At 45.7% G+C, this 12,945-nt stretch overlaps 1 protein-coding gene across 1 annotated transcript; it reads right to left on the bottom strand.

Moving 5' to 3' along the window:
- Positions 1-2,685: 2,685 nt before the first annotated feature.
- On the bottom strand, positions 2,686-12,729 carry e2f4 (E2F transcription factor 4). The gene is made up of 10 exons (XM_084452671.1): positions 12,450-12,729; positions 10,947-11,056; positions 10,550-10,726; positions 5,721-5,749; positions 5,478-5,542; positions 4,989-5,274; positions 4,507-4,674; positions 3,354-3,401; positions 3,203-3,247; positions 2,686-3,004 (listed from the first exon to the last, which is right to left on the bottom strand). Exons 1-10 carry the CDS (start codon positions 12,606-12,608, stop codon positions 2,889-2,891), a joined length of 1,203 nt encoding a protein of 400 aa, XP_084308797.1. The 5' UTR covers positions 12,609-12,729; the 3' UTR covers positions 2,686-2,888.
- Between the last annotated feature and the right edge of the window lie 216 nt (positions 12,730-12,945).

A 12,945-nucleotide genomic window follows, 5' to 3' on the forward strand; every position in this document is an offset into this window, starting at 1 on the left:
TTGGGGACAAGAGCACCAATCATGCACACTGGTTGGAATGGTGTAAAGTGCAATGATGAGAGAAGAGTTGTATTCTAGATGATAATTTGTGAATATATTCCATATACCTAGCCCACAAATGAGCAATACAACGTATCTAATGGATATAAAAAATAAATCCTATTCTATACAAGGAACAGTGGGATACATACAACATAGCTTGGGAACAAACCGAAAATGTTAATAACACAAAATGTGTAATAAAACAATATTTTCTCACACAGAGAGAACCATGTGAACATACATATTTCATAGTAGACATTGGGGTCCATTTGGAGCACAGGCCAAAGCAACATATACACAGACTTAAGACCAGCACTTGAGTACTAGTGTACTTCATGGCGACTATTCACTGTATCTGTAAAACAAAAAAACATGAAAACTGATACATTTCCTTTAACATACACTCATACACATAGGCTGAATAAAATAATATTCATATACGTACAATAATCAAGAGACAAACGCGACAAACCGTGCCACAGAAATGTTATTGTGAGGAAAGTAAAAATGGGCATGAGAACAGACATATACAGAAAATAGAATCACCTTCAATGTACAAAGCAAGGCAATAGGGACCTACGGTCACGATGAATCGGTCTTAGCACTACTGTAGGTCTGATTTCCGAAACTTTGACTCTGTCAAAAGCTGTGTTCGTCCGGCACCTTAGTTTGCTATTGCTGTCTGTCTGTCTCTCAGTATTACAATTGTAGTTCATTGACAGGTCAAGCCTTATTGTACAAAATATATATTCTCTATATACATGAGGGCAGTGCATATTTGATCAGCTGTGCTGTTGGAGCACGTACAAGTTCGCACGACTGTCCCGAGTGTGGGCAGCTGCTAGGGTGTACGCATCTGAAGACAGCCAGAGATTACTAAGGGATGGGCTGTGGTTTACTGTTTCTACATGTTGTAGTTCCTGCCTGCCCATCTGTCTATCTGTCTGTCTGTCTGCCTGTCTATCTCTCCATCCATCTGTCTATTAACATAGCCGGGTTTTCAACTACAGTGCAGTCAACTACAGGTGTCCCTGGGCCAGCCTCGAACCAGGAACCTTTCAGTTTGTAGTCAGATGCCCAAATAACAGCCTACCACCCCTGTCTTCTTGCCTACTACTCGTTAACTGACACATCTCATGTCTTGTTTGGCATTCGATAGATAGGTACTCAGGGATTAAAGCAAAAAAAAAAAAAAATCGGACAATTAAAAATGCAAAAACATCCACCAGGCTCACGGGTCCTGTAAACCAGCCCGGTTTCATTTGAACATGGGGGTGGGGGGAGGTCACACTCCACTTCCTACATTCTGGTGAGCTCCCATGCCCCAGTTTGTGCTGTCTGCTGCTATTTTAGCCAGCCTACGTAAACTGACAGTATTCTGTATACTACGGTATTCAGCGTAGTTTTACGTCAATAGTGTTGCGCTGCCCTCAATGCGCTGACTAGCATGCATGATGGCTTAGTCCCTGCATTTAATTTAGATTGCAATCTTGATTACATGTATTCATATTTGAACTATTCTATTGCTGCTGGAGTAATTTGAGGGATTTTTTTAGTCATGTTTATAAATGTACATTTTGGTATTAATTTAACGTAATTTTGGTATTAATCTAACGTTGGCTTGTGTAGCCTACTGTAGACTGGAAAGTTGAATGAGTGTGCAATCTGCCGAGGTGTGATTTTAAGCATACTTCAATACACCATAGTGCTATATATTACTGTCTTGTTTTATTATAGCCTACATATTATAGTTAAGAGAAAGTCCAGTCCTCCAGCAGTGTGAATAGGCTAGCCTACCATAGGCTCCATTGCCCGATCTGTCTCTATTACAACATAAGTAGCTGATACTTTTGCCACACGATTGTAAGATAATGTAAATAAAAGGACATTATTAAGAGCATTTTAGCCTACAGCCATATCTTATCTGAAATGGACACGGGGAACCAAGCCTACTGTACGTTATCAGCATTCTAGGCAAGAGGCGGATTAGGCATTCAAGAAATCATGTGACCTCTCTGCAATCCAATTGACGGCAATCCGTCGTAGCAATGGATAACTTTAATCCCTGAGTACTTTATCCTTGAGGGGAAATTGTTGATGACTGTGCATTAAATGTAGGCTAAAAACTGTTGTGGACATATCTGAACGACAACGACAAAAGCACGAGCCTTGTTCGGGAATAATTATAGACCACTAAGCCATTACAGTGTTGTCTACAACAATTATTTGTCTATAGATTAGGCTTACGGGTCAAAATAATTATCAAATCTCCCTCATGAGTGGAGACATTTTCTGCAGACTACACGTAGTTGTTAACAGTTTGGGTTTACTACCAGTCCCACACCAGGTTGTCGGTCTTGCGTTCACAGCACCGAGAAGCCCGCATGAACAACTGGGTGAAATTGAACAGCGCTCTGCTGCCTCGTGAGGTTGGGATTGGTGGTGTGGAGGACAAACATCTTTAACTGGCTAATTCAAGTGCTGATGGAGGGAATTCAGCTGAATACAGATCAGAATGGAGATGAGGAGGCGACTGACCTGAGAGATTTTAGAGAAGTTTAGAGAAGAGAAGCTTCTTAGAATTTAACCCTCAACACGTCTCACCCAGGGAGACTGGAGCTCCCAACGCCATCAGTACTCGTCCCGGTGGAGAGACCGCTGGAGAGACTGGAGTTACAGTTAGTGAGAAAAGGGGAAAGGGAGCAAAATCATCTTATAATACACAGGGATCCAAAAATAGAATCACTCATTCGCTTTTAGTTTTTCCATAGAAAATGTTAAAAATGGTTTGTCCCTCTCCTGTTTCCATACGCTGCTGTACACTGTGCTCTTGGTGATGTCAGAGGTCAGAGGTTGAAGATGGGGACGTCGAAGAGGTCACACAGGCCCTCGGTCTCATCCAGGTTGTAGATGTAGTCATGGTCACCTGGGGGAGGGGACAGACGGAGGAGAGGAGAGAACACTGGAAGAGGGGAGGAGGGGGGGGGAGGGAGAGAGAGAGAGAGATATTTAAATACGCAAAAATGCACACCGATACCAGACGAACAGAATGAGAAACACAACGCAGGCACATATACATGTTATATATGATATTATATATTTATGATTATCCAAATCAGACTCAGTAGCCTTGTATCTATTTAATGTTAATGTAACTCACCCTCTGAGGACATCAGCTCCTCCAACAGGTCGGCACTCATGATCTCTGTTGGGGGGTGAGAGAGGGAGAGAATACCTGAGGTCAATAACCTATGATGCTGTATTTACTTTGTTTCTGTTGAAGGTCTGATGACATTTTGAAGAACCGTTACCTTTACTTGGATCAAACATCTCAGAGAGTTCTTTGGGGAAATCCAGCACTAAGAGTAGATGACACAAGATGTTAGAAATGTGCATTCATCATTTATGTAGGGAATCAGGGAGCATTTCAGCTCCTTCCTCTCAATTCAATGGGCTTTATTGGCATGGGGAAAATCGCCAAAGCAAGTGAAACAAGTGCAAATTTGCAACAGTTACACAGTAAACAATTTTAATAAATAGTTATTCAAAATACTACTGCAGGGTCCTATATTACTAATGTACAACTTTCAACAACGTGCAAATAGTTGAAGTACGAAGTACAAAGATAAATAAATATTTTAGTTGCATTTACAATACAGTGGGCTTTGTGATCCACTGGTGGCTGTTTTCTTATCGCAAAAGGTCATAAATCTCGCTGCTGTGATTGCACATTATGGTATTTCACCGTTTGTCGATATTTGGTTAGTTTTGAAATTCTTTGTTCATTGTGGTGATCTGTGGGAAACATGTTTGTAATATATTTGCAGGAGGTTTAAAAAGTGCAGCTCAGTTTCCACCTCATACTGTGTGTAGTGGGTGCATAGCCTGTCTTCTCTTGAAAGCCAGGTCTATCTATGGCAACCTTTCTTGATAGCAAGGCTATGCTAACTGACTCTACTAAGTCAGCCACTCTGTACTCTTTGTTACGGGTCAAATAGCATTCCAGTTTGCTCAGATTTTTGGCTGATTCCATGTTTTCTTCTACTTTGGTTTGGTCTAGTGGTGTTGCTGTTCTGAGGCTCTGTGACTGTGTTTGTGTTTGTGAACAGATCCCAGACCAGCTGGCTGAAGAGACGTCTTTATAGTCACCTCTCTGTAGGCGGAGGTTTTGTTATGGAAGCTGTCAGTGTCACTTTCTTTGAGATATTGTAGACTTAAATGCTCTCTTCTGGATTTTGATAATTAGCGGGCATCTTCCCAATTCTGCTCTGCATGCATTATTTGGTGTTTTACACTGAACACACAGGATCATTTAGTAGAATTCTGCATGCATTCAATTTAGTGTCCCATTTTGTAAAATCTTTGCTTGGTAAGTGGACCCCACACCTCACAACCATAGAGGGCAATGGGCTCTATAACTGAGTCAAGTATTTTTGGCCGGATAGTTCCTATCCGCACACTCACATTCAGAGGGGTCTGCCTTGATTGGTTCAAATACTGCTGAGGAGGAGGAAGGTGAACTGCCATCCAATGAGGCAGAGGACTGGAGTGTCTGGGTATCCAATAGGGGTGTGAGGCGGGCTGGTGTGTCTGCAGCTGCAGCCAATGAGCTGCCTTTGTTGCTGGTCACTTCTGGAGGGGCAGGAGAAGGATGACATTAACATTATTAATCAGATTTCCAGAAACCTCACCAAAGATTAGACATGATTTAATTTAATGAAATTAAATAAAAAAATAAAAAATATATATATTATTATTTACATAAAGACAATGAGGTTGAACAAAATAACCACTGAAACCTGCCTAATATGTGTCACAGTGTTAATTCTGCTCATGTCAAACACACACACACACACACACACCACACCACACCACACACACACAGTACACACACAGTACACACAGTGCATACAGTGCACACACTCCCATCTGTAGCCCACGCCTACCTGTGGCGGAGGCTGTCTGGCTGGTGGTGATGTTGACCGTGGATGCAGGGGCAGCCATGGCAGGACTGGGGTTGGAGGAGGGGGCCGGGGGCTGGCAGGGCGGGGGGGCAGGTTTGGAGCAGGGGGAAGCAGCAGCAGCGTTGGGGGCAGGCAGGTTCTGGAGTATGTCCTCTGGAGGGGGGACAGGCAGCACCACGGGGGACGGGCTGGATGGGTCCTTATTAACCAGGAGAACCTCGATGGGACCTGCTGAGCTCTTCAGACGGATCTGGTATTTCTTCATGGCCTAGAAACACAGAGATTCAGAAAGAGAGAAGAGAGAGTGAGGGATTTGAAATAAGGAAATAACTGAGGGGACTGGATGGGTAGAAACAATTACAGACTCTGTGTGTGTGTGTGTGTGTGTGTGTGTGTGTGTGTATGTGTGTGTGTGTGTGTGTGTGTGTGTGTGTGTGTGTGTGTGTGTGTGTGTGTGTGTGTGGTACTTACAGACTCTGGGATGGGCACCTCCAGCTGTGTGCCTGTGGGAGCGCGGATTGCTAGGAGAGTATCACCTGAAAAGAGCCAATCAAACAGAGAGATAAGGGACTGAAGAACTGTGAGGGGGAAAAAAGTAAATGATACTTGTGTGTGTGTGCGTGTGTAAGAGAGAGAGAGAGAGAGAATGAAAGAAATATGGATAGAGAAGGAACGCAAGAGGAGAAAAAGAGGAAGCACATCAGGGAAGCTTACCTTTGAAGGCACCACAGAGGTCTTCGTGTCTTACATAAGCCAGAGTTCATCAGTGTTAAGAGAACATAACAACTAATATCTCACACAACATCAGTCACAGAACCAAAGCTGAGCGCCTACATTGACCCAGTGGCCCTCATTTACCAATAGGGTTGCACGATTATGACAAAAGATAATAATTGCGATTATTTGCTTCAAAATGGCAATTGCGATTAATAATTGCAATTAATATGTAATATATAATATTAATATATAATAACCAAAATGCTCCCAAATCACGGACGTTGATCCCTTTCTTGCTACTAACTCACTGACCCCGTTTTCGCTCATTTTTTCACTACTCACGGCTGCAGGTACTCTTGTGACACTTGTCTTGACCTACTGCTATCTGTCTTCTCAGTGAAATTGCTGCGCACAGCGCACTCAGCGGGAACGCATGTGATTGGTCAGACAGCATAAGCGCCTGTGATTCGTCCATGTAGTCCTAGCACACTCAATTCAAAGAAAAATTATTAATCACATTAATTGCGGCCTTTTGCGATTAGTTAATCGAGGAGGTCATAATCGCGATTTCGATTAATTCACGATTAATTGTGCAGCCCTATTTACCAAGCGATCATACAACAGAAAACTGGGCGTACGCTCATTTCCACGGCAGGTTCGGCATTTATCAATTTGTAAGTGAGCGGAGACTGTGACCAAATCTCACACCAAGTCTCAGCTTGTGTACCCAATTTGAGAATTGTCATGAGACTGATTCTGTTTGGCATCTAAGTGCAGCCACACAGGCCTATTTATCACTTTAAAATATGTAGCCTACCCTTTGGCAAAATATATTTTGTAATCATGTATCCCTTTTTGCCCTTTTTGTTTGCAATCAACGGGGTAAACAGGTTTTTGGTGTAAGAGTACTGTAATTTTGCTTTCATTTTGAAAACAAAAACAAAATTAATGTTAATTAATTACCCGATCGGAAGCATACTTTGAGATTCTTTGGTCAGAACACCAACAGACACCAGTGACCACTTGGTGAGCTTCCTGTCTTTGAAAACAAGCACTTATGGTATTTTTGAGGGATTTTGTATATACACCCACAGTATATATCAATTGAGTGACGGGCTTTATCTCAAAAGTGCACCATTTGACGAAACTTTGATGTTGGCCGTTGTGATATGATCGTAAATAACCTTATAACATGGCTTATAATGATAAATTACGAACCTGTCCTTTAATTGGAGTCCACCTGTGTTAAATTAAATTGATTGGACATGATTGGGGATTGCCAACACCTGCCTATAAAGGTCCCATAGAAGGGTACGGAAAAATGTCTACAGCTTTACAGGTCCCAAAGAGCACAGTGGCCACCATCATTCGTAAATGGAAGAGCTTTGGAGCCACCAAGAATCTTCATAGGCCTGGCCGCCCAGCCAAACTGAGCAATCAGGGAAGACGGGCCTTGGCCAGGGAGGCGAGCAGGAACCCGAGGGTCACTCTGCCAGAGCTCCAGCATACCCTTGTGGAGATGGGAGAACCTTTCAGAAGATCAACCATCCGGGCAGCACTCCACCAATCAGGCCTTTATGGTAGAGTGGCCAGAGAGAAGCCACTCCTTAAGGTGTGTTCACACCTACGCGATTCACCGCCGATTCGATTCTATTGAAAGTCAATACAATTCGCGCGAATTGGGCGGCACGCCGCAGCCCGGCGGCGCGGTAGGAGCAAATCAGGCGGCGCGGCACGGGCCAACCACTGCCGGCGGCGAAACGCCAGAGTTGGATTTTCTCAACTTTTGCGGGAGATTCGCGCGTTGACCCCACATTTCAAGATGGAGGACGCCATCATCGTTGCGGTTTGTGCGCGGCCAGTCCTGTACAATGTACCGCCGAATTCTGCGGCGAGATCAGGGTGAACCCCGCGGCGTGACCTGGCGGTTGTCCCTCTGGTGTGAACACAGCTTTAGTAAAAGGCACATGACAGCCCACTTGGAGTTTGCCAAAAGGCACCTAGAGGACTCTCAAACAATGAGAATCAAGATTCTCTGGTCTGATGAAACCAAAACAGAACTTTTTGGCCTGAATACCAAGGGTCATGTCTGCAGGACATCAGGCACCGCTCATCACCGGGCTAATACCATCCCTATAGTGAAGCATGGCGGTGGCAGCATCATGATGTGGGGATGTTTTTCAGCAGTGGGAACTGGGTACTAGTCCTGATAGATCCATCCATCCATCTTCATCCGCTTATCCGGGGTCGGGTCGCGGAGGCAGCAGTTCCAGCAGGGGGCCCCATACATCCCTTTCTCTGGCAGCATCAACCAGCTCTGCCTGGGGAATCTTTAGCCGCTCCCAGACCAGTGCAGAGATGTAATCCCGCCACCTAGTCCTGGGTCTACCACGCGGCCTCCTCCCAGCCGGACACACCTGGAACACCTCCCTAGGGAGGCGCCCAGGAGGCATCCTCACTAGATGCCCGAACCACCTCAACTGGCTCCTTTCAACGCAAAGGAGCAGCGGCTCTACTCTGTGTCTCTCCCGGATGACTGAACTTCTCACCCGATCTCTCAGGGAGACCCAAGCCACTCTCCGGAGAAAACTAATTTTGGCCGCTTGTATCCGTGATCTCGTTCTTTCAGTCATGACCCATCCTTCATGACCATAGGTGAGGGTGGGGACGAAGATGGACCGGTAGATCGAGAGCTTTGCCTTTTGGCTCAGCTCTCTTTTTGTCACAACAGTGCGGTAAAGTGACTGCAGAACCGCACCAGCTGCTCCGATTCTCCGGCCAAACTCCTTCTCCATGGTTCTCTCACTCGTGAACAAGACCCCCAGATACTTGAACTGCTTCACTTGGGGTAAGGACTCATTTCCTACTTGGAGCGGACAGACCACCGGTTTCCTGCTGAGAACCATGGCCTCAGACTTAGAAGTGCTGACTCTCATCCCAGCCACTTCACACTCAGTTGTGAACCTATCCAGAGAGTGCTGGAGGTCGCAGGCAGATGATGCCATCAGGACCACATCATCCGCAAATAGCAGCAACGCGATCCCCTAAGGCGCAAAGGAGGCGACCCTCTCGTCCACTGGGGTGAACTCTAGCACAGAGGCGCTCAGCTGGGGGCTAGCTAGTATAGCCACACCTGCCTTACGTCTCATACCGTGAGCAACTCCAGAGAAGAACAGGGTCCAACCGCTATTCAGGAGTTTGGTTCCGGCGCCGGTGCTGTGCGTGGAGGTTAGCCCAACCAGGTGTAATTGGTATCGCTCAACCTCCCTCACAAGCTCCGGCTCCTTCCCCCCCAGCGAGGTCACGTTCCATGTTCCATGTTCCATGTTCCAGAGCCAGCCTCTGCCGCTCGGGTCCGGTCCGTCGGTGCCCACCGCTTTCACTGCCACCTAGTTGGCAGCGCACCCGACCCCGACAGTTCCTCCCGCGGGTGGTGGGTCTACGGGATGGAGGATGAGATGGTGTCTCCACGTAGCTCGTTCGGGCTGGGCCCGGCCGGGCTCCATGGTAAGCCCGGACACCAGCGCTCTGGCCCTCAGACTGGGATGAAGATTTACCTTTCAATATGACAACGACCCGAAACACACAGCCAAGAAAACAAAGGAGTAGCTTCGGAGAAAGTCTGTGAATGTCCCGGAGTGGCCCAGCCAGAGCCCAGACCTGAATCCAACTGAACATCTGGGGAAAGAGCTAAAAATGGCTGTGTACCGATGCTCCGCATCCAACCTGACAGTCTTGCAAGGATATGCCAAGAGGAATGGGCAAAAATCTCCAGAAACAAGTGTACCAAGCTCGTAGCTTCTTTCCCAAGATGCCTTGAAGCTGTAATCGCTGCCAAAGGTGAATAAACCAAGTATTGGGCTAAGAGTGTGTACAGATATGTAACCCTGAAATTTTTATTTTTTATCTATTTTTGTCAGTAAAATAAAATTGCATATTTTATAAAAACCTGTTTTCAATTTGTCATTATTGGCTATTGTGTGTAGAGTTTGAGGCTAAAAATGAACTCCATCTATTGTAGAATAAGTCTGTAACGTAACAAAACGTGGAGAAGGTGATAGGGGTGTGCAGACTTTCCAGCTTGACTGTAAATCTGACGTGCACCAGTTTCTATAAGCCTACTGGTTAAAATAGGATATTTTACATTCACACAGGTGTTAGCTCTAATATGAGATTCTGTTACTTTGTAATTTATTACCACAAATACTGCCATTTTTCAGTGTGGAAGGTAAAATAAAGTTGTATTATTATTATAAATCCTCATTGACAGCAATGTGCAATGTTTTGGGATAGGCTGCACAATTAAACAAGGAAGCTGCCCAGCTCGCACCCTGTCTGATGTGAATTTACATGTTTGAACTACCGCTTAAAATAAAATTGTAAAATGCAGGATAGTTTTCCGGGATCTTTCCATAGAGAGCGAAGAGTTGCTATTGGACGAGAGTCTGAGAAATGTCTCGTCTTGGCCGTATTTGGCATCTCCATGCCGTAAACTACAGGGGTGAGGCCAGAATATGTAGGGGCGTGATATTTAAATGCCGACTGTTTTCATCCACATTTGTCAACGGCTGATCATTCGTACGATGGGATTGGCAGCTATGTTTGATAGATGACACTTGGATGCTGTCGTACAATCATTGCTGCGCTTGGATCTGCGCTCCTTTGAGAAATGACAGCCAATGAGTTTCCTGCCTGGGCTGTCTAATTTTCTGAGAGAACAGATTTTCAAGAGCAGGTGCATCAAAGTCATAATGCATATGGTGGGTAGTACATCCCAGCATCTACTCTACCTCACTCGGTCAGTGTGGTGTTCGTGGCAGTGCTACAGCAGTAAAGGATATGGGCTGTTCTGGGAGTCGTCAGTGACATTCTTGATGCTCTGCTGGACCCAGACCCTCTGCTGGTCCAGTTCATGTTCCCTTCTGTCCAGATCATCCAGCTCTGCCTTCAGGTCTATCAGCTTGTCTGCTATCTCCCTGGTGTTACAGCCTGGGCCCACTCCCCTGGGGTCAGGATACATACATACACGCACGCACACACATACGCACGCATGCACAAATACACACACATACACACACACACAAACACACAGGTTATCATAACACAAGTGTTAACAATGGGATGAGAAGTAAACCTGAGATATCGTATGTGAGAAGCAGGTGCATACTACAGTCAAAGATTCCTGTGTAAGTTTCACGTAGTACATAGTTCTCAGTCACTCACTTCCATTGAATGCTATTCTTGGACTTCTTCTCTATCAGGCCAATTCCCTCCAGCACATTGGTGATGTCATAGATACGCCGTTTCTGACGCACAGCCAGGGTGTCTGCAGCCTGTGGGAGAGAGAAGGAAGGTCGTCTCAGTCAACGCTGTTGCCCTCGCCTCGGCTCAGGACAAACCAGGGAGCTTCAGAAGAAGCTACTGCAGCAGCTGAGCATACAGGAAGCTACTGTAGAGTCTGGGTCTGGATGGAGCGTGAAAAAGGCCTTGTCCTGATCCCGAAGCAGTCCCTAGATTCCAGCTCCCTACAAACGTGTACAGATCGGAGAGGACGGACTGGACACACCAACCATGGAATACTTTCTAAAGCCTACAGAGACCAGCTGAGCTTCAGTGCTCATATCAGGCAGCGAAGTTAAGTCAGATAAGGCATTCTGCTAGTGTAGTTGATAACTCATGGGTGGTGGGTGTATCTCTGAGACCTACCTAAACTGTTGATATGTCAGAGGGTAGATGTTTAAAGTGGTCAGTCACACCCTGCTCTGACATACATAGTTTATGAGAGTGAGAGAAAGCGAGAGACCAAGAGCATGTGTGTATTATTTATTCTGTGATTGTCATTTTAATATCGTACTGCAGAGTACAATGGTCAACAGAAGTCCCCAGTGTGACCACTGCCAAGACGGCAAACCGTCCATTCATTCGCCCTGAAACACCTGCTTAAGTATAATGCTAATTCACCTCATTTAACTCGTAGCTACTTTCTGACAGTAACGTCAGGGCGGCCATTTAGACCAAACCCAAATAACATGAAGAGGGTCATCCTGGGAGTTTGTCGAGAGGCGATCGGTTGACAAAAGATGACCCACTTTCACAACGTAGTATCTCCGGGGGGAGTATTAGTTGGCCAACTTTCCTAAACTTCGCCATTCCCATTAACTCTAGTCGTGAAGCAATAATGACTTGACCTCAGTGATATTAGCAAGCTGCTTTAGGAGATACATTATCTTGAGCATATGTGGTCCATTCACGGTAGCTAGCTAGCTGGAGAGTGACATCGACCTGATCGAGAGATACAAGACCATCTACGTAGCCAACAGCTAAGACCTGCCCTCACTACATATCTATCTTGACAAGTAGCCTAGAAGTATTATAGACAAACTTTCAATATGTAAAGAGAGAAAAACTGCCCCATCAAGTCCTGGATTTGAATTTCCATCTCCCTTTCTCTATCACCTCGCTCTCATGGTTCCAGCAAAATAAATTGCAGTTCTATTTCATATTGTTTCAGTATTCATTGTCTTTATTTCGTGGGGGGTTACAGCTTGTTATTATAATGCTGTAATCTTCATCAGAGCTTTCTGAGTAATATATAGCAAGCACTAGTAGATTATTGACTACTAACTGGCTGGAGTTCAGCCCGGGTGCCCCATTCAAATGCCAGCAGCAGCGTGGACTGATCTAGAGTGACATCCGCGTGCCTAGCGACAACAAAGAGGGTCTCACAGCCTTGAGGTCCAGAACCCCATCCTTGGCCTCCTGCAGCAGAGTGACGAACTTGGTCGTGAGCAGCCCGAGGCTCTTCTCGTGTCGGCTCGGGGTTTGAGGCTGCAGGGGATCTCCGATAGCTCCCAGCTCGGCTCTGCCCGTCTCCAGCTCCATCATGGTAGTCCAGTCTAACCCTAACCCTCTCTGTTCAGACCCGGCTAGATACCTGTAGCTACACCCCTGACTCGCACTGGATGATAGGAGGGAGGTATGTGTTAGTTATTAGCGATAGGAGGGAGGTATGTGTTAATTATTCTGGATGTTAATCCTAAAGGTCCGGTCCGGTCTGGTCCAGATTATGGCCCTGGTAGTCCAGCAGGCCTGCAGAGTATCACAATGAGCAGACGGTCTAGGAAGCCGTTGAGCACGCGATGTATGCTGGGATTGTTAGCTAGCGTGGTTGCCAGGTTTTAATATTTTGAAACCCTCGTTATGAGTCTGTGGATGCAGATTT

The sequence above is a fragment of the Borostomias antarcticus genome, assembly GCF_949987555.1.
Source record: "Borostomias antarcticus genome assembly, chromosome: 18".
Lineage (NCBI taxonomy): Eukaryota > Metazoa > Chordata > Actinopteri > Stomiiformes > Stomiidae > Borostomias > Borostomias antarcticus.